The 22,223-nt window shown below is 36.4% G+C and overlaps 1 protein-coding gene across 7 annotated transcripts in view; it reads right to left on the bottom strand.

Moving 5' to 3' along the window:
• Window positions 1-22,223, bottom strand: part of PLEKHH2 (pleckstrin homology, MyTH4 and FERM domain containing H2) — a 49,215-nt gene that overhangs the window by 10,976 nt on the left and 16,016 nt on the right. For 3 of the 7 annotated variants that reach the window (XR_004496793.1, XM_015622976.3, XM_033513327.1), the window contains exons 4-21: window positions 21,872-21,955; window positions 20,300-20,381; window positions 18,567-18,749; window positions 16,232-17,214; window positions 15,080-15,155; window positions 14,535-14,629; window positions 13,774-13,918; window positions 11,777-11,913; window positions 10,586-10,696; window positions 10,234-10,320; window positions 9,580-9,738; window positions 9,234-9,314; window positions 6,907-7,086; window positions 6,006-6,114; window positions 5,790-5,902; window positions 3,463-3,642; window positions 1,399-1,496; window positions 803-980 (exon numbers count right to left, since the gene is read on the bottom strand). Coding sequence is in view for 6 of the 7 variants with exons in the window: in XM_015622976.3 (XP_015478462.1) it covers window positions 803-980; window positions 1,399-1,496; window positions 3,463-3,642; window positions 5,790-5,902; window positions 6,006-6,114; window positions 6,907-7,086; window positions 9,234-9,314; window positions 9,580-9,738; window positions 10,234-10,320; window positions 10,586-10,696; window positions 11,777-11,913; window positions 13,774-13,918; window positions 14,535-14,629; window positions 15,080-15,155; window positions 16,232-17,214; window positions 18,567-18,749; window positions 20,300-20,381; window positions 21,872-21,955 (3,081 nt within the window). In the remaining variant the exon portion in view is untranslated. Of the gene's footprint in view, window positions 1-802; window positions 981-1,398; window positions 1,497-3,462; window positions 3,643-5,789; window positions 5,903-6,005; window positions 6,115-6,906; window positions 7,087-9,233; window positions 9,315-9,579; window positions 9,739-10,233; window positions 10,321-10,585; window positions 10,697-11,776; window positions 11,914-13,773; window positions 13,919-14,534; window positions 14,630-15,079; window positions 15,156-16,231; window positions 17,215-18,566; window positions 18,750-20,299; window positions 20,382-21,871; window positions 21,956-22,223 lie in introns of those variants that run through there. The other 4 variants (XM_015622977.3, XM_015622980.3, XM_015622978.3 and 1 more) reach the window with 4 other exon arrangements.

Raw genomic sequence — 22,223 nt, 5'->3', positions numbered from 1 at the left:
TTTTGGGCAGTAAATAACTATTGAGCAGTTCCTCCTTTTCTTCTCCACACTTCAATTTTGAAACCCTTTAGGACTATTTAAAGGATATTGTTTTTTTCCTGTTTTACAAGACAAGCAGTAAGCAATTAAGAAACTTAGAGGTGAAAATACGCAGAGTTCTTCTGTAACCTGAAAATAAAAAATTATTTGATATAGCCTTGATCTCATATAAAAAGTCACTTTCTATTTAGGAATCCTATGAATTGTTAAAACTCTTCTCAGCCACCTCTCACAGCTGGAAACACAAACCAGGATATGAAGCAGCATGCTTGGAAGCCCATGGACTGTTTCCTCCAGGCTTTGACTAATGACGTCCCCAAAGAGTTAAGAACAGAGCCATGTTAGTTCTGTAACAAATATGGTTATCCTTCACGACTGATAATGGGAGTTACAGCTGTGCTTCCAGGCCTTCACTGAGATATTTAATTTCCAAAATGTCTGAAGAAAGGAAGTGGAATTTAATGCCTTCCCTTTTCCTTCAGTCTAATTCATTCATCTCATGGTCAGGTTAAATAAGAAACAGTTTTGGCAGTTCTCACTCTTACAAGGTCTTACTTTTTTCTTTAAGGTTTTTCCCCAAACCGTTACTTTTACTTGATCAAATAAGATCACGACTACTTTGTGTCTGCCATTGCTGGCACTGGCACAGGATGAAACTTGAGCCATGTTTACCTTACTGTTCTCTTTTTGATGTACTGCTTCATGTATATGCTGACAGCAGGGGGTCGGGAGAGCTCAGATTTTGTGGCCTGCATAACATTACCTGATATATGCCATTCATGAAATGAACTGGAATACTGAAGGGCAGGGAGTGATGGTAAGGATTTCTCAGGAGAGTGGAAAGGATTTCCATTCTGGAAGGTCTGGCTTCTCGGTCTCCATTCTGCTGGGTACGTTCTACACAGCGTTGGCAATATATAGCGTATTTCCCAAATTCAGTTCTGTGGCAAAAAGAGAAATAAGGCAATTCCTGGGGACTGACTGAAAGGATAGTGAACTGTGAGTGAATATTTCTGGAGAAGCCTGATGGGAGGAGCACTCAGATTTCACTCTCTGAGATTTCCAACACATTTTTTTGTATGTGGAATTAGAGAATTAGTCCACTGAGACCAGCAGTATTTTGGTTTTCACCGTTTTGCAACACACAGTCAGAGTATGCTCTTCAAAATACATTTTTTTAAAAACTTATAACTTTCCCAAGTGTTGCACAGAAGTAACATGTACTGGATTTTTGTAGCAATTCTACTCAAATTCATTTTAAAATATACATCAAAAGATCTGATATATTACAAGAAAGATTGAAAACAAGGTACTTCAGAAAGACCAGTTGACTAGCTGGGTATTAATATTCAGGCACACCTGGAATCTGCATTCTTCTTTAAGTGAAGTTTAAGAAGCCAAAGGAATGGGTGCTGGGGCAGAAAGAGTCCAACGCAGAGGGCCAAGAGCTGCAAGCCCTGAACAAAAGGAATACATTCACTGTTTTAAACATCTTACAACATAAAATGTCCTGCTGTGGCTGCTGGCCAGCAGTGCAGCTTACTGTGTCAAGTTGAAACTGCTGAAATAGGAATGAAAAAAACAGAACACAGAGAAAAAGTTGTGTAAATAAGCATATCACCTCACTGAAAGGCCCAATACTCTCTATTTACATGTTTACACCAAGTTTCTTTTGGGGCTGGAAATGGGAAAGCAGCTGGGTTTGTATAAAAAACAGTTAATAGAAAGGGAAAGAAACACTAAGGCTGCAAGGCTAAGCACTATGAAATGTGGAGAAGCCTGTACAATTTTAATTCAGCTCTCCTGTTACACATTATGCAGCAACATGTAAGACATTTTTTTTCCCACCAAATTGAGAGTACCTATTGAAAAAATCAATTATTCAATATTTTGGTATATTGTTGTTGCTCAGTATGTATCCATCGGTTTCACTTAATACAGAGCGCACTCAAGTACCCTGATATACACTTACTAACTTGCAACTACTTTTCTCACAATCAATGCTTCACACAATCAATGCTTCACATTGAGATTTAAAAAACAGTGTTTCTCTATCTTGATTTACCTGACTTTCCTGGTATTAAATAGAAATTTGACAGCACTTGCACAGATATTCCCCTTCATCAAATACTTTGATGGAGGATAGCACTGGCTCTGTTGAAGGTATACACTGGTGTAGAAGCAAGTGAGGAAACTAAAGCAGGAATGTAGGACTTAAAAAACTTGGTGTAAGGCTGAAAACATTTTACTGCATGTATTAACTCTTAAAAGTCATTCCAGGGTTTAGGACAACAACAATTTATTTATCTACATCAGAGGGAAGGCCTTACCAGTGGTAAGGAGAGTACCAAAGGATTATAGTAAGTTTAACTTCCATCAGCCATAGGTAGCTTCAGTGTGTGACATTAATTTACCATGCCTGTTATAAAAGCTTTGTGAATGTTTTAGCAACGCACACATTGAATCACAGAATGGAAGGAACCTTAAAGATTATCTAGCTCTAACCCCCTGCATGGACAGGACACCTTCCACGTGACCAGGTTGCTCCAAGCTCAGTTCAGCCTGGCCTTGAACACTTCCAGGGATGGGGCATCCATGGCTTCTCTGGGCAACCTGTTCCACTGCCTGTCCACACATCAGCCTTCTCGCAGATACAGGCTGTTTCTAGGCCATAGGTATGGCTCCTGGTCATGTTCTACTTTCTGTGGCAAGAGAAAAACATGTCTATTACAGGAGCCTTGATATGGTAACTTCCTGTCTCATGTTCTGATCCATCTCCTAGTTCTGTAGGCATTGCTCTATCACAAGTGTAATGTTCCAGTTCTGTTAATTCTATGCAAGCTTGAAGTACTGGCTTTCCTTTCAATTCCAGTTCATTTCCTATCTGGATAGAAGTGAGTAGCTGGCAGTGGACAAAGGGAAGAATTTCAAGTATGTATTAATAATGCAGCTTGTAGGGTGAATGCTGAACAGCATGGCACATGAGGGGACATTTACCAGAAGCCCTGAGCCTTAGCTGAGATTCCACAACATGGCACCACAGCTTTATGTCACACTCATGCTACTGAGTCATTTGCCATGTGACTTAGACCACCAAGCTTCCTGAAGCAGCACCTCTCTTAGGAAAGAAGCAGTAAAAAGTATTATGTTTCATACATTCTTACTTAGCGCTTGACTTGAAGACATCCCATTTTATGTCCACCCTTTACAAACAGCATGGGCAGAGATATACTCTACCACCACATACACATACTTTGTTAGAGGATAGCATCAGCACTGTTTCAGGAAAACACGGCAGCAGTGAATTAGATCTTAACTCAGCAGATGCTGCAGAAAAGCAGAGCCTCTTTACCACCTGAAACACTCTGTGTAGTTCCTTCATTGCTGCCAAAATCAATATCATTAAAATAAATACTGGGTTACCTGTATTGGTCCTGCCTGGTTTTGTGGATGTCGACGTCTGGTCTGTTTAATAAGTTGGCAACAGATCTCATTTTGAAGTTCAGGATGTGTGAGGCAGATCTGCAAAGCACTTTGGGCCAAAGATACATGGTAATCAATGGCAGGAGAGTCAACTGCAGCATTTATAAACAACTGGCAGGTCTAGATATAAAATAATAAACAAGTGAGTTTACATGCAAGAGAGCTTCAACAAATCTTTAAGATGTTCTGTGTATCAAAAGTGTACTTTAACTGAAATCACAATTAGTAAGTTTACCGGTAGAACCCTGCTGGTTCTTCAAAATTGGGTGAAAAGGGGCCAGAATGGATGAAAATCTATACAGAGAGACTTGAGACAAAATACCTCTTACAACCCATGCTTTTTTTTAATGGAGTGAACTGTAATATGAGTTGGAACAATTGTGATGGTAGGCAAGTTTAAGGACATGCTGAACACAGCTCACCCCTCTACAGGACTTGGAAATTCAATGTCTACAGCTCTCAGTGCCAGACAATATAAAATGCTTCTGCAAGTAGTGAGTGCAACACGGCAACGTATACACAGATAAAAAATCCCTATCTCAGAGCCACTAATTTACATCTTGGCTTTCCATGGTATTTTTACTGTAGGTTAAGTGTGACCTTTCCTATACTCAGTACTGTCTCAGGAAAGCCAGATGTTAAGCGTTTGTTATGCTGTGTTAGAAGAAAGCACATGTATCACTCATTGCATTTACTGTATACAACAGTTGAATTTTTAAGGGATGTAAGCAAAAATAAAAGAACTGGATAAAAGCCAAATCTATTTCTAGTCTATTTTTATCATAAATAGGCTAACTGAAACATGACTTGATCTATTTCTAAATAAATGCCCTACCTGACTTCTAAGCTGATTTATACAAGGTTTCAATAAAGGTCATATAAGTAATCTCTTATTTATTTACTTCTAGGCAAGTGTCTGTGATTTGAATTAGGTCTGAAAAGTGAATTCCAAGTAGATGTAAATTTGTTTGTATCAAAGAAGTACATTTCCATGTAAATTTTCATGCTGCAGGATTGCAGAAAATAATATGGATGAACTTCTTTGAAGTGCTTCACACATTCCAGAGAAACAAGCTGGAAAGTTTGCCTAAAAGTGGCCATGACTAAATATACAGTGCTTGTCTTGAATTCCTCTCTAGATTTGAACCGTAACATCAAAATTCTCCAGATAGCTGATGCTTCAGTGAATTTTTTCTTTAGACTTGTGTAAGTTTTGTGGAGGAAGTTCATTTATCCAACCTCCACGCCTTCCAACTTGTAATTTATTTCACAATATACAAAGGAACAGAAAAAAATTATTTTGTCTCTGAAATAGACTTTACAGCCTGGAAGTAGGTTGATGGCATTACAGCATACTCTCTCTCATAGGCATCAACTACCTACCTGGCCTTCAACTGGGAAAGCTGTAAGGCAGACAATTTCTCAAGAGCCTAGCTGTGGCTCAGTGGTTATGGACCAGTACATGTCTCCTAATCATAAAGCATTTCTACTACACTGGGATGTGTGTGTGTGTATATATATATATGTGTGTGTATTTTTAAAGATCTATGAGAATCTTTAAAAGTGGACTCAAAGAACTCTTGTAAAATACTTTTAATAATTTTGCTCTGGAATATTTTCTTTATTTATATTACTGAATATTTGGTCTTTTAAGAATAGCTACTTCATATGAAAATATTTTCTTTTTATTAAAAAGAGCAGTACAATCCCTGCTATCTCAGTTTCAAATAATCCATGATTTGCCAAACTTAACATTTACTTTCTTTTTTTTCTGATTTTTAAAGTATCTCCAAGATGATTTAAATCTATCTAAAACAAAACTTTTGCCTACAATTTTTTTCCTGAATCTAATTGAAAAAATAATTTTTCAGATACAGTTTTTTGAATGCAGAGATTTGTCCATGCTGTTAGATTCTTTGGAGCTATGAACTTCAAGGTAAAATTATTATCACTCCTGATGGCCATGGATTTTTCTGCTAACTTGTACTTTATCAATAACTTATCAAATAAGTAGGAATACCAAAAGTGAAAGCCTAAACTGCTCCCTCACAACTAAAGGTCATTTTTATTTGGAAGTTATAGTCTTAGGTGAGGTAATATGGGCACATTTTGCTGCCATCCATTACTTACCTCTACTAAAGATGAAAATGAACTTCTGTTCTCTTTTTCATATCTGTTAAAAATCTCTAGTAAGCCAACTATCAGCCATTCTTTAGCTAAGAGTTAAAATAGTCAGTTAATAAAAAAGGCTTCTGCTATGGTTTTACCTTAAATAATTTAATCGCTTCAGTTTGCAAGGCTTCTGATGGCAATGTTGTAAGAGGGGAGGTAATTCCTTCTTTGCTGTGGCAAAAGGTAGGATGTCTCCAAATTTGAGAAGCTAAACAGATAAAATATACACATTTTGCAATTAGTTCAGTTCATAAGTACATTTACTAAATAAGCATTGGAAGATCAGTATGTTTAAATGAAAACAAACTCACTGGCATCACCTTCCACATTTAATAATTTGCAAAGAAGTTGTTCAAACTCAGATCCAACATTTACACTGGTACTTCCAGCTGCAACTGTCAGATGATAAAGCCATGTGTCCTAAAACAGAAAAAAATAGCAGCTCACTCTTTCCATGTTGAAGGGAGCTGCTTCATCAGGACTTTGCGCTCAACTTGAAATCCATGCACTCCTTTTGAAGCCCAAAGGAGTCTGTCTTTGGTTGAATAAACACATATTCATAGTCTTTATGTTACAAATATTAAGCAAGGAAGATTGGGCAGGCTCTCTTCAAAAGTTTATACCCTCAGAAATCATGTCTAATTATCAGAGCATTCTTCCTTTCCTCTTCCAAAAGCTTACATAAGTAATTTTTTTCACTGCCAAATCCTGCTAACCTGGGGATAAGGCCAGAAAGCAAAACGAGGTCTACAAGATTACTTTAGAACAATGAGGCAACAATAATAAAAATGGCTTTAACCCCACCTCTCTCATTGCTCCTTTACTACAGTAGGGCAAGTCTGTGCTATATTAGTCTTGTCAGTGAAAATGGATACCAGTACCCTGTAATCTCTAAGATACATCTCTGTCTACAAGTTACTATTTGTAAACAAAATTCTCATTCCAGCATATACCATATTCTGCACCATCTACTTATGTAGGCAAGCCTGCATATTTTTGTCTGTTTTAACAAGGATTATCTACACTAGCATTGATTTGCAGACAAACTCTGATTCATGTTAATAAAGCAGAACCTTCTCCTTATTATATCAAAATACAAGCCAGGTGACACACCCAGTGTGATATGAATATTTCTTATTAAGAAATATTCATATCACAGCACTATACTCATAGGTGTGCTACTGAAACTCAATAAAAATATCCATTTATTACCTTCTCGTGTTTGGATCCTATAAGAAGGTAAGTGGGTCCTTGGTCTTTGGGGTGGATAACAACAGTGTAATGGGTTGATAATAAACTGCGACCACTGGCTTCATAATCTTCATCAGAATCACAGGATCTATCAACTTCGTCAACCTTTGCCTCAAAAATCTTGATTTGACCAAGAGGAAACTAAAAGTACATATAAAAATTGGTGAGAGAGGTAATGTTTGTTTCAGTGCCCACGATTTTGTATTATATATTATTTTATTTATTATTATACACTTTTTCTTATTCTGCAAATAGAAATTAAAACATGAACTACCATCCATACATATTTGAATTTACTCATTTTCAGTCCTGCCAAGGAAGGTCAGATAAGCCAGATGTTGTAGAGAGCAAAATGATAGAGAACGCTATGTGCCAAAGTCTGAAAATGAAGTTTTCAAAAATTCTTTTTCAGGTCTGCCTCTATAGAGCTAATGCAATAAATGTATGTTAGGGTGAGAGAAGTCATTCTTCAGAGTTCCCAAACCTGGTTCCCAGCAGAAACTTCCTGTGTCAAGCCTAGAACCTGAATTAGGATCTTGTTGTTTTAGAGGAGAGGAATGTATTGTTGATGCATGTGATTTGTTCATACTCTAAATTTAAAAGGTAATTTTTTTGTGTGATAGACCTTCTAGTTAGTTTCTTTCTCCAGTCTGAGAGATCAAAGAGCTTCAGTGTTGAGATGCTCATGTGGTTATTCCATTTATCAGGAAATATTTTATCTAAAAAAGCCATTCAAGAGGAAATTTTCACAGAAGTAATTATTTCATAGCTCTTATCAACAGGAGGCCTCAACAAACATAAATACAACATGAAACCTCTTCACAACTGGGTGACAGGACTGAGAGAGGCTGACTGAATACTCTACACAAAACTCTCTCCCACAGCACCACTGGTAAGGATTAAAAAATGATGTGGTGATTTGTATTTTCTGTAGTGCTTCTGAAGCATTCAACTTTTTGAATAAGATTCTGAGAATCAAAAGATGTCATTTCACATATAAGTAGTCAAGATTGATTTATTCACCAAGTTTAACTAAAACACAATTGGCTGACTTTTTAGTTTGAATTCCATTCTGAAAGGTCAATCGAATGGTCTCCATTATTGTATCAGCCACTTCAGATCGTGTAATTTATTTCTGCACAGACACAGCTACAGAAAACATGATTTTAATTAGCATATTGCTGAACATTAGAAATAAAGTAGCTTTGGAAAACTTTTCATACATATTCTGCTTACAAAAGCTGAATTCTCATTCTGTTCCAAGTTAGCAAATTAGTTTCAATTTTACTTTAAAAGGGCAGCTAAACTTCTTCCAGATGTGAGGGAAATATTCACAAGAATCCAGCAAAATTCTTAAATAAAGAGCATGCTAAAATGCCAAAGTCTTCAGTGGTAAAAAAGGTATAAATTAAGATATGTTAAACATAGAGATTTTTCCCTAGGAGAAATTTTAATTTAATTTTAATGTCTCTGTAGGATGAGCTTAATACTCTAACAAATTGATTCCCAAGCCCTGTTTTACATTGTTTTAAAGAGAAATTAACATAAAATGTTTTGATGGATGGTTACTGCTATCTTATTCATATAGCTGTAGAAATGGGGTTTTGTTGAGGTTTAAAATGGTTATAAAAGGAAAGGATGACAAAGGTAATAACTGTCTCTCTACAAAAGCTACGAATTACTGGCTCCAGTGTGATTGTCTTCTTAAAAGAGAAGTACAAATATAAGAATTTCTACAGATTTTTTAAATAACAGCTCAGTGGACTGTACAAAATCCTGTTTCTGACCTGCCTTCATTAAAAAGATGTTTCTTGATACAAAACACAATGCCTTGGGAGCAAAGGGACAGGCCAAAGTCATGTCTAGGAAGTGTCCTAGCTCTTGCAGCACTATGGGTGTACCGTGACATACCAAAGACCAGGATTTGGAAGTCAACTGAGGGACAGAAAGAACATTTAAATTCTTGAAACTTGCAGTCACTGCCCACTGCAAGAGACATAAGAAAGGGTTTGCTTCCAGAACTACATGATGGCTGGGTCTTTTCTGATGCCTGTCAGAAAGGGACACCTGAACTCCAGGCAAACCAGTGTCCACCTTCAGGTATGGATAACATCCATAGTATGTATCACATCCCGTAGAAGGAGACCTATGGCTGTGATCTGGATCACTGGCTATTACAATCTTCCAAGTTTACAATCTGTGTAATACCAAGGCAAACTGTACCTTAATAAAGCTGTAGGTTACTGTTTAAAGTATACATTTTCTGAAGAAACAAGAAAGGGACCTACCTTGTCTTCTTGATTTCGGAAATAATACAGAATTTTTCCAACTAGGGTACACCAAACCCTTTTGGAATATCCGTGTTTCACCTGTAATTACAGAACATCAGTAATAATCACAGACAGAGAAATACTGACTATTTTCACCATCTCTGAACTTTGGTGATATTGGGAATGCATGTCTTAGTTCAAATTCCTGTCCACATTACTAGAAATAAAATTAAAACTGCATAACTCTATTAATGGCATAAGAATTACAGCATTAGATGAGATCCTCATCTAAAGCACAGTAAGGCCAGTGTTGGCATAAACAGTGTTGGAATAAAGCAGACTGGGGGAAGAAGTGTTTTCTTACCTTTGTTAGTAGTCCTTTCATGGTTGGCTTGATTTCAGACTGTACGAAGAGTGGGCTGGCAGCCTGTATTTTAAGAACATTCTGCAGTACTTTGATCCATTCCTCTAAGATGTTGGGGGAATCTGCAGTCAGGTAGTATGTTCGTTTCTCTGTGGTTAGCTGAGTAGTAACAAAGAGTCTTGAGCTTCAAGAACTCAACATATTTGACCCCACAGTGTAGGATTTGTAACATACACCACCCAATGTAGCTTCACAACTTCAGGAAGTTTATCTTCCCCAAAGTACTTTTTAGTAATCAATCATTCCATGACCAGACAGAGAGACTTTATAAATCTTTATCTGGAAATTTCCAGGATGGCAAGTTGAGAAAACTCAATTCTCCTTTCAGACAAATGAATTATCTCTACCCCAATGGCTGACCCCACAACTGCTCTCTTTATTTCTATCCCATATGTGATGCTCTAAACTTTGTGGCAAGTTAGGTTTTTTTATATTTTCTGTCGCTGAAACAATTCTTTGGTTTCAAATAAAAGGCACTGATTATTTAATTTCAAGTCTACACTTGGACTTCCAGTGCCACAGGGACTGGAACAAGAGGTTGGCTTTGAGGATGGAAGGAATGCTGAAACAGCAAGAGAGGAGAAAAGCAGGCACCTGAATTGTTTGTTTTCCATCACCCCTTTCAATGTGGCTGGATGCATTTAGCTCAATTTGACCTTGAGGCTTTCGAATAACATCACTCTGTATGGAAAGAATGGAGAAAGAGTATTTTAAATCTACCAATAGCAATAAATTAATATAGGACTAATTTAAACATTAATCTTGATAAATACTTTCTAGTTAGACATTGTGTACCTTGTATACCTCTTGAGGAAGTGAGATTTTAATGGTAAAGAATCACTCTCTAACAGCTCAGAAACCAGAAGTGCAATTTTTTCCTTCTAGCAGCCTTAGATTATCAGTAAACAATCTAATACAAAACAACAGGCAAGTTACATGTACTTACTGGAGATTTGTAATATAGCAATTCACCTCCTTTAAGGACAAACCACCGTCGTTTCCAGGTCTTTACTTTACCACCCATTTTTAACAGATATCCAGATTTTTCCAAAGGCTCCTGGTTGTTTAGAAGTTAGATAAAAAGTGGTTAGGTACACATATATACCTCTGCCCCTCAGAAATATGCCTAAGTAGACACACAGATATATGTTACTGACTTAAAAGCATGCTAAATAATAATTACGGTATTTGATGAGACTTTTAATCCAAGGACAATGTTTTTACAAGCATCAATTAAGACAAATGACATGCACATGGGATAACTAATGAATATCCCTACTTACTGTTATAGCACATGAAGGAGAGTAAATGCCCCAAACTATTCAAAAAAATGAAGAATATGATGGTTTCTGGTTTTACTTTCTAGTTGTTTATACTAAACAAGGAACAAGATGAATCAAAGATAAATTTATTCTTTTTTCCCAAGTCCAGGTCCTAACCTGAAAACCATATATAAAGACAAATTCTGAGCTCCTCACAGACAAACCTCTAGTATGTACATTGCAGAACAGAGTTCACAGTTTTGCTCTGTGAAGAAAGCTTAAAATAATCTTCATCAGCAGGTAGTCAATCCACTTGTATGTTAAGACACCAATTACTAACACAAGCCATTAAAAAGCTCCTGGAGGATGACCAATACCTCATAATGCTTTGGTTTCTTTGGCCTGTCTTCACATATTACTCTACCTAGGATTTCTCTGATGTTTTCCCTGTATGAGGAAAGGATAGAAACTTATTACTGCACACAGATTTCCACTGATGACTTCAGCTCCTTCTTGGAATGCCCTTCTAGTTACCTGACTATTCAAATAATAATTTTAAACTGTTTCGAGTATTTCATATGCAATCTGATGCCAGACCTGGTTCCAAGAAAGGAAATCTCAAGTACTTTGAATTGTATTCTGGTGTTGTTGACCTATTTTTCATTCTTTATATAGGAAAGCTTAGAAGTATCTTCTCCTTTCCTTCACTAATTACAGTCTTATTTGGCTAACATTGTTGGTGTATTTTGCTGTTTGTACTCATAAGGCAGTCTGTGAGCCAGCAAGACTAAATGAAAAGGTTTGGTAGCAGCCTTTGAACATAAATATACACACAGTACCTCAGGTGCATTTCCTCACAGAACTTCAGTACTCACATTTTTTCCATTATCACTAGATGAGGATGAGGTCTTAAGAAGTTTCTGCTCTGGCTCTGAATAGTCTGTATCTACTGAATATGCATCTGGAGGAATAGCATAGTCACTTTCTGAGGTCACAGAAGACAGAGATGCACCTGTGGTAAAAGAGAGTTCTTTACATATTTTTTTTTATTACATTAGAAACAACTGAGATCAGAATAGCCATACAAAAAGAATGTCTGAATAGAACCTGCAGGCAAACATAAGTATTAGCATAAATCCATCAGGAACCAAGGATTTTTTAAAGTATCAGCACCCTGAACTATTAGCACGGTGCTATCATTTTATTCATAATTAAACAGTTAAAGTCCCTTGTAAATGGAAAAACAAAAAAAGTCTTCCATATACTATCGCTTTCTGTTACATTACCACAGCTTCTTTAAAGAGGGAGTTAGTTCCATGAATCATACTCATTGTTTAGAAAAAAAACCAGGATCTTTAATTAAACTAAGCAACCTTCCCCCTGCGCTTTCTCTCACTCACTATAGCATCTGGACTTCTCAGGCAACTGCTTGCATACTAAGAAGTCACGCTCAACATCTGCTTTGTGTTGAAGCTGTAGGTGACTCTGTTTCACAATTAGTAAGAATTTGTATACCAAGGTTTTCTAAAGGTTAGATTTTCGTATTTCATGGGGGGTTTAGAGTTCATTAGCTTTAATCCTGAAAAAAATGCACCCTACTTTCAATTCTAGTCAATCAGTAATAAAAATTCAAACACTTCCCTCATTCATTATAGAAATATTTTCATGCATGTAAACGTGTTATTTTTAAGGACTAGTGTTCCACTCTGCAAGGTTATACTCTCCAAAACTGAAATTAAAAGGCCTTTTTTCATTTGTTTCAATAATTTCCCAACTCATTTGATAATTTTATTCTTAAAAAAGGCATTTCTCATTTATTGCTTTGGTAAGTCACCAAGACTTTCAGTCTCATGGTGGATCTTTCTTAGTAAATTGCAGCAAGCCAATCATGCTTTTGGTGAAATGTGTGACTGCCTAGATTTTTAAAGAATGTGATCTCAACAAAGACGCTTACATATGTGTGTTTTGTGGTTAAGAAAGGTTTCCACACATGAAACAATACAAGGACTACTTTATGGCAAGGAAGCATGAACAAAAGGAATGTTAACTGTGATTTTTACATGTATAATTAAGACTACCGAATAATTTTACTTAGCATTTCTAAAGCCATATGTAATGAGGGATCTTAATACTTGGCCTCACTAGGATCTTGTTCTCCCTTGGTTTACACAGTGAAGAAATACTCACAGAGATGTAACACTGATAGTGTCACCTAATGAGGGAGGACTGTATCTTTCAATATTATGAAGCATATTATTTCCATTTTGCAGATGGAAAATACAGTCAACTACAAGTGTGGGATTTGTATTCCACAAAACACAGGACATTACCAGATTTAGGTGTTCTAACTAAATCTTTGCATGGGACCTTAAGACAATCAACGTAAAAATAAAAGAAGTATTTTATTGCATGAGGTAAACAGAACCAAATAATTTATTGAGGTAACTTTTCTACCTGCTTTCTGATCAAATTAAATTGTTTTATAAACTTGAATATATGTGTGTTTGGTTTCTCATGGCAATTTTTTTTTCTATGTAATTTTTATTTTTCTATAGTTAGAAGTCACAGGAAGTCCTTGGCATGACAGAGCATAGAGTAGTGCTTCTTGCTTTAAATGTACAAGTCATTTTCCCCCCGTGTAAACAGCCAGCTACAAGATTAATGCCTTAAAAAGATACCTATAATAACAGCAATTAAAAAAAGGCCATCTATAACAGTCCTTTCTCCTGACTGAGTAATGAATCTGGGCTTTGAGAGCCTACATTTTAGATGTCCACGCTGTTTAAGGAAGAAATCAAATCCCAAGAAAATCACATAAACTGCCCTGTTTTCCAAGCTCCCAGAAGTTACTTGTTCTTATGGTTTTGCCTACCTCGTTTCATAGCCCGAGGACTCCCTGGACCACTTCTGCTTCGAGAATCAGACTCAGAAGTCCGAGAGCTGGACCGAGAGCTGTCTTCTTCCTCAGATCCTGACGACTCATCTAGAAATGGGCTGTTGCTTATTTGAGTTGCTTTCTGCAGAAATTAACACAACACCCTTTGATACATGTATAAAGGGTATCAGTCATTTCCTCCATACTGTGGCAGGGCTTCATGTTCTTGCCTGGGTTGTGAGTTTTGGCACACAAATATTAACATGAAACTGAATTCCCTCTGCCCTCTGTGTATTCAACCACACCCATACTTTAAAACAGAAACCTGAGATAGCTCAAGGCATGGGTCTTTCCAAATCATAAAAGGCTGCCAGAAAACAAACAATGCTGTGATTACTGACTGCTGGCTGTGTGACTAGAAACAGCTCTGGCACTGACACAAAGACATTTCTACACATACACACACTTTTAATTATGACATTGAACACCATGTGGTTCTGTTTAATAATTAACAAGCCTTTGGGAAAAAAATCAGCAAGGAACCTAAGAAGAATTGACCTAGGCCACTAACATTTTATAGGCAGCGTTTTTTTTTCCCCAGCTATTTGACATTTCTATTACTTCTGGGGGTCTTTGATCTCTGTACATCAACTTAAAACATACTTGGCATGGTAGTATCAAATGTAAAATAGCAAGTTCCTGGATGTAACCAACCCTAATGATATTTAAAAATTTTCTTTTAACAGTCATACAGTTACCCCTTTCAAAGTGGTGTAGACAGGAGTGGTCATGTTCTTATATATCAGAGAAGTATATAATCCAGATACAGAGCATGAAGTTAGTGAAACAGCACCTAAAAAAGAAACATATTTTATAAATTGCCTTCCTAATTCACCCCCAATTAACCAATTCAAATTTCACATTTTTTGTGTTGTATAGCTGCTTTAAAATGCAAATTGACTTCTGAACTGATTTGGATATGAGATTTTTAGCTTTTTGAAATTTACAATGCTTTTAAAAACAAATAAAATTGCAGTCATGAACACTAGCCCTTTTTTAATAGGTACCTGGTATAGAATCTCCAAAGTAGTGAAATGCAAAGTAAACTGGAGTGAACAAAGCACAAATTCAGCACAAAGTCAAGATGTAAGGTATCAGAAGACAATGGAAAGATAAATGTCTTCTAGGTTTTAAATAGCTGGTAACTAAATTTTTCTAAAAATATTTTAAAGGTCCTTGCTCATATCACCATAAGACAATGGACAAATGGAAAAATAGGACAATGAAGAACTAAATCACTTACTTTTATTAAGAGATTCCATGTTGAAGGCTTCAGACATCCTTAAACCAGATTTGGCAACAGCATAAATTCTACTTTCCTATACAAGCAGAATGGATTTGATAGTAGATAATTAAAACACAACAATTACTTTTGTTCTGTTTAGCCTCCTATTCTTTGTGTTAGTGCAACTATGTGATGAAATGGTTCATAAAATAACATTGTCAATAGCAGCTGAAAAATACATCCTTCTTTGGTAGGCTGTACACATCATAGCCATAGCCTTTTCCGCTGTTTTTCATACAATGTAAGTAACTTATTCTTAAAAATACTATTAGCAGGTGCCAAAGAAGCTATAGCAAGAATGTTTTTTAATGGAAGACTGTGTGTTAGGAGCAGAAAAATGCCACTAGAATTTTGTGTTAAAAAGCTGCAATAAGAAAAGTATAATGCAAAAAGCTCACTAAAATATATATATACATAGAAGTTGTTACATAATGTATTATTCATTCCTGAATAATAATAAATAAATAATAATAAATTTAATAAATTGTTAATTAAAACATCTCTGACACTGAAAATGCAGAGCTGGACCAAGAGCTGTCTTCTTCCTCAGATCCTGACGACTCAACTAGAAATGGGCTGTTGCTTATTTAAGTCTTGACACAGTTAATTCTGGATTTTTTGTAAGACATGTTAACATCTATTTTAATATCCTGACTGATAGCTTTAAAATTTTACTTGGAAATATGATCAATTATTTCTGTAATTTGTAGTTGTCTGCTTTTGACTTAATTGTCTAGATTGTTAGTGGTACAATGATTACAGCAAGGGCATTGACACCAGCATTCTTGGGCTGTGTTAAGAGTTTAGATGAATAAATAAATGCAGTCACAATCATTACATCCTTGGATACACTCAAAAAGACCTACTTAACTTAGATGTGACATGAAAAAAAAACTGGGTTTATCTATAAAATAGAGACCAGACCATGTTTTTCAATGGCAGAAATACTGCACTGAAAATAAAACTAGGTTCTGAGTTTGTAGTTATGAGTAAGGTAATGCCCTGTATTGTCATTAAACAGAAAGTAATCAAAATAGAGGAAACAAAAATCATAGGAGAGAGTCATAAGTTAGTTTTGTCAGTAGGGAAAATACCTGCAAGTACACTTACCCAGGAAGGAAATCGATGCAATGGAGGTGTTGGAGGTTTGTTGCTAGTACCTTTTTTCATTGTATCACAAAGTTCCTGGGCTTCAGCATCTTGTGCTTCAGTGCAGTCATAGGTAAACACTCCTTCATCACAGCCAATCTCCATTTTCTCTAAAATATCAGTCTCTTCTCCATCCACCAGATCTATGTCTGTTTCCTGAGGTCTCCATGGACGGATCATGCTTATGGCATTTCTATTTCTACCAAACATTCTGTCAGAACTCAGCTGGGGCTGGCTTAGGTGTTTCTTTGCTAACACTGAATTTAGACTGAAGACATTAGGGGTCCGTAACTTTGGATGTGGCAAATTTGAGGGAAAATTGGATGGAGTTGTGCACTGAGAACCTGCAGAAGTTGCTAGAATTGGGTGTTTGGGTGTCAGAGCAGGGGTTAAGATTGGACTTGGGGTGTTTGTCTCACTGGATGAGGATGAGTAATCAAGCCTCTGTGATTGAAATTTCTTATTCAGTTCATCTGAAGAACTATCTTGGTCTTTCTTTTTCCTTGTGAAGTCAGAGTTGCACTTTCCACCCAGATTGCTCAGGCCTTTTCTTTGGGACCCTTGCTGCCATGAGTATAGCTTCTTTTGCTGAGTCCTCTTAACATCAAAACCCTCTTCTTCAAAGAGAGAACTACTGTCATCAGATGCTGTCAAATACATTTCACTCTCCACTCTACTGTACCTTGCATTCTTTTCAGATGTGTGGCTTGAAAGAGTTGATGCACACCTGGATTTCAGTCTTTTATTGTCTCCTCCATCCTCATCTGAGCTCCAGTCACTCCCAGTAGTGCATGAGTTCTTTGACATGTCACTGTCTATGTCTTTGGATGAGCAGCTTGCTCTCACATTTTTGTTCTGCTCAGAGGAACTCTGTTGCAATGACTTCTGACCTTTATTTGTCTCGTGTACAGGACCAGCAAAGGTAGTTTCCAGGACATCCTTCTCTAAAGGAGAGACATAAATGAACATGAGAAAATTATTTTAGCAAAATTGACTGATAAATGATTTTGTCATCATGCCTGCAAGTAGTTAATAATTTGAAATGTGTGAGAACATTTTTTTTAATATTGTAAATAATAAAAATTAAGAAAAAACTATAAACTTTTTAATGGGACTGAATGCAAATTATGTTTGCCAAAAAAACTGTAAAAAATGTTACTCAAAGTTCTACCTGAAATAATAAGTATAAAGATATATATATATATATAGGAGCCATATTTTAAAGTAAGCCATATACGTGTGAAAACAAACAAACAAATAAAACTAAAAAAAGCCAAATACTAAAGAGGGCATACAAATTTAGATGCTTTATTAAATTTAAGGAAAACTAAAGTTTAATAAAAGCTTGTCAGAAAGGATTTTCATTAACAAATCAAGTACTCTGAGCATTACTACAGTGTTTATACACAGAAATTTATTCTGGAAGCTATTATTGTATTCCCAATAATGAATGCTTAGAGAGAGTCTAAGCATTTACAGGAGTGAATGAGAGTCTCATGGAAAGTACTTCAGGAAAGACTCTGTGTTAAAAATAGCTTTGTTTCTGCTCTTCACTTTTACCTGGTTTTGCAAGAGAGAGCTATAGCTTGCAACATGTTAGTGAGGCCTGCATGTTCCCAAATTAAATCAAATGCAAGAACTAGGGTTTTTCTACACAGAACTTGGAAAAGTCTTTGTTAAATACCTGCGTGAAGTTAAAGTAGACTGAATAAGGCAAAGATTTTAAGTTCAGCCACATTAAAGTAATGAAGTCCCCAAAATCATTGGTTTCCATCTACACAAGCCTAAGGTTCTATGTCTTATCCTTTCCCTTGAAAAAAAATCACTCTTACTTTGATTCCCTCCTCTGTAAAAACAGAAGTAATAGTACACAGCCACCAAGTAATGAACTTGCTGTAATTTAAGTACAAAAAATATCCCTAGGATCTCTTTCAGTTTCTGATTTTCAAAAGACCTCAGCTTGCCATTTTGGATACCATGATTAACTGTGGAGAAAATACTGAGGTCATAAACAGTACAAGGGATTTGAGTGAAGGATCAGAGCAACAACAAAGGTCGCAACCACATCTTTACTTTGCAGCCAAGCACCCAGGAGCCTCTGCATGCTCCCAAATAATGTATTAGTGCTGTTACAGAGACTGTAGTGCTCAACAGGATGATTTCTTCCTAGTAATAGAAGAGTAGCAGTGAAGGGGTATGCACTTTGAAAAGAGCTGGTTTGAACGCACTGACAGAGTTGTTGATTTTAGTTTCCCACTTGTGTCAGAATAAAATGGCAGTGTTGGTTACAAGGTACCTGGCTTGTTTTTGCCTTCAGGGTAGTCTGACTCTTTAAGTGAAACCTTGCTTGTTTCTTCATGCTTAGGCGATGGTTGTGGACTTCTTGCTCTATTTGAAAAGCATCCAAAAGTCAAACTGCTTAGTCGCTGACACTCTCCAGGTTTTTGTGTTGAAGTAACAGATTTCTTACCAGTAGCTTCTGAAGAACAGTAATTCAGAAATCTTGTGTTAGTGAGATACAACAAGCTATGCAACTCTTGTCTTTTCTCTGCAGTGCAAAGTTTTCTTTCAAAGGTAACTAAAATTTAGAAAAAAAAGATAATAAAAATGTATTTTAGGGAAAAAAACCTACCTGACATCTCTCCGTATCAGGAGAAACACAGAGCAATGATCCTAGTTCTTAGAAATTGATATAACAGTAGGAAGAAAGAAAAACTTCTAACAATTTCACAGGAAATACAGAAGAGTAAGTTACCAGATTTAGGTCTATATGGAGGAGGACTTCAAGGGAAAGAAAGTGAAAGCAGAAAGAAAGTGAAATTGATGAAGTGCCTTGAGCATAAAATCTGTCTGTCCATCCGTGTTCATAAAAATGCCTGTGGTGGATCCAGGAACAAAAGGCCCCTATGCTACCTGTAGAACTGCTTAAAACAGTATCACGTGTTCATAAATCATAGCCTATCACCAGCATGGACACTGCAAATAGTAATAAATTTCTTAATACTTTTAGTCATATCACTACCTGTGTGTTGGAAATGATATGGTCTCAAAAAACCTTTAAAGAGATCTCTCAGAAGAGCATGACTGGAAGCATATGGAATTGCTACTTATCAAAAGATAGCAAAGAAGCAAAACAATCCAGTTTCTTCATTAACAGAAAAGTGCATCTTTGTTTAAAAACTTTATATTGTGCATGAATTTTTAAAGTTTTGTATTTTCATATATTATGCATATTATGTGTATACACTCACACACACTTCCCTATACACATTTTTAAATATCTGTGTATTTACATGTGTATGTAAGATACATTATCAAGAAATGAGGGCTAGGCAGCAAATTAATAAATTTTCATATGATAGTAAATTGTCAGATCAACCAGGTATGGAGAGGACAATGGAAACTTTCAGACATACTTCAGAAAATTGGTGAACAGGCAATGTGGTGGTGAATAAAATTCAATTTTGATCAATGTAAAATAATGCTCCTTGGAGGGCATCTTCCTTTTTTTTCTATTTACACTTTATGATTTTTAAATGTACCCATTTGGAGAGGAACCTGGTGATACTGGGTCTGAATTAAGATTTTGGATCACTGTAGTCAAAGGCAGTAACTAAAAATATCTGATTTGAGTTCTGATTCCCAGCTGACCATTTGCTAGAAAAAGCAAATGTAGACTGACATTCATGTATTCTTTAACAGTTTTATGACCACCTGTGCTATGAAGAAGTGAAAGCGAAGATCTGTCCTAAATCCAGTAAAATCTTATTACTTGGAGAACCTCTTAAGTAACAGTGGTAGCCTTTCACCCCACAAAAACCAGTTGTGCCTTGTCTGCGTGTCTTATCAGCATAAAACCAAATGATTCCTTCCCAACACCTTCATGTATAGTCACTCTGATTTCAGTTCATACTCTGAAATCTTTGTGATTTCACAGAATATTTTTAGTCATGTAGATGCACACATTAATAGGGAATAGAAATAAATATGCCATAAAGAGAGAAGTTTTCAGAAGATTTGTACATTTACCTTGCAGTTTAGATTGTACTGTTTTCATCTCTTTGGTTTGCTTTTGGTTGATCAGGCGAAGGTTCTGATTTTCCACCTCTAACTAAAAGCATATAAATGTAATCTCATCCATCGGTGAAACAAATCTTAAAGTCATTACATTTATGTTTTCTCTGAATTTCTGCTTATCTAAGGATGGAGATAGTTCAAATAATAATCTCCTCTCTGCTACTTCTCTAAATACCAGTCTAGGCATCTCTTTATTCTGAACAACTGAATTCCCTGCAATGATTATTTGCTCAATTCTGCCAAAATCATTTCCCCAACAAAGCAAACCCCTGTCTGTTTTAAAAATCCACAATAAATAAGAGAAAAAGAAAACTCCATTGGCATTTCTCATAAAAACAGAAGGCTAGAATTACAACTTCACAAAACCAAGAGTGAGTAGAGGAATCAGAGGGATCCTAATGCCTCCTTACCATCCCACAGCAAAAATTAAAAAAAAAGTAGGTGCCAACAAACTTTATACAAAGCAAAAGTCTTTATACAGGAAATAAAAAACCAACAATCCATTGCTGTAGCCCACCACTGGGAGGTAAAAGATGCTGGTTCAAATTCCTGCTCCAGATTAGGCAAACAGATTTGAATCTGTGTATCCCTTGTCACACAGAAGGAAGCCAGAAATTTCACTTCCCACTGAGTGACACAGTCACATCTGTGAAACTAGCTTGAGATTTTCCATTAAGAGTAAGTAAATACTTTGAGTCATACTTGATTTTGTCTAAACTTTTTCACAATAATTTTAGCTAAATTTAATGGCATTTTTATGAAATTATTTTAAAACAATTTATTTTAGCCTTCACAGATGGAAAGTAAATATTTTATGTAAGAACCTTCTAGTTTCTTACTTCAAAAACAGTAACTTAATTCTTTTTCAACTCAAGTATAACTTCCAGTTAATTCCAAGAGAGTAAGATTTTAACTTTTACAGGCAACTTTAAATTCTACACCCAGGGAGGAGAAAACACAGCTGCATCCCAAAGCTGGCAGCCTTAGACAGGGCAAAGACATGGTTATCTTACCACAGCAGAGAAAAAAGGGAGACAACTGGTCTCTTGAAACTAGAGCTGGTGTCCCTGAAACTATTTGTGACTAAGAGCAGTGTGGGCATGGTGAAATAAAAAATGATCAAGGCCTTTTTTCTGCCAGACCCCAGCAGGCCTGGTCGGCTTTCTGGGGATTATTCACACTTCAGGCATCTGCTTGAATAAGCTCAGTTTGCCAGCTAAACTCTCTCAACTAGTGGAGAAGCTGACCTTCCAGGGAGTAGTCCTAGGTCCTTCCTCCAGAAAAAGGACCCAGATCTTACTGGGCTGACCAAATCAGACACCAGAATTCAGGTGACTTGGACACTCTGCCCTCTGTGCCGTTGTTTTCAATTCTCCTCTTTCCAGCAAATAACTATAAAATCAGTGAAACTGGGAAGCATTTTTTTTTACTATTGCACACAGGCCTTTAACAGCCAAAAAGGTCTAAGGGATATCCAGTCACACCATTATATTTTCTGTATAAGTATTGTAGCAAGAGTTATACCTCATGAAGCTTGACTGTCACCCATTCTTTTATTTTAGCTGCTTTTTCTTCTATGATTTTTGCTTCTTGCAGTCTTATTTGCTTCTGGAAAAAATTGACATAAGCATATTTTTCACTGAGTAATATTATCTGCCTGTGTAGTATCTTCAGACACAAATCCTAAGATTGTTTGAAGTAATTCAGGCTCATGGTGGTTTTTAAAAAAATGAGGAATAGGGTCTTCACAGAGGCTGCTATTTCTCTTTCCTCTAGTAAAAATGAAAGCTCTTCAGGGGGGACAGTGAAGAGGAGTATCATCTTTCCCCTCTTCATTGTCAGTCGTTCTTTCAATGGAAGCCAGAGCATAATTTGA

The sequence above is a fragment of the Parus major genome, chromosome 3 (genome assembly GCF_001522545.3).
Source record: "Parus major isolate Abel chromosome 3, Parus_major1.1, whole genome shotgun sequence".
Classification (NCBI taxonomy): Eukaryota; Metazoa; Chordata; class Aves; order Passeriformes; family Paridae; genus Parus; species Parus major.
The sequence above is the reverse complement of the archived record's forward strand: the minus strand, read 5'-3'. Positions and strand labels throughout refer to the sequence as shown.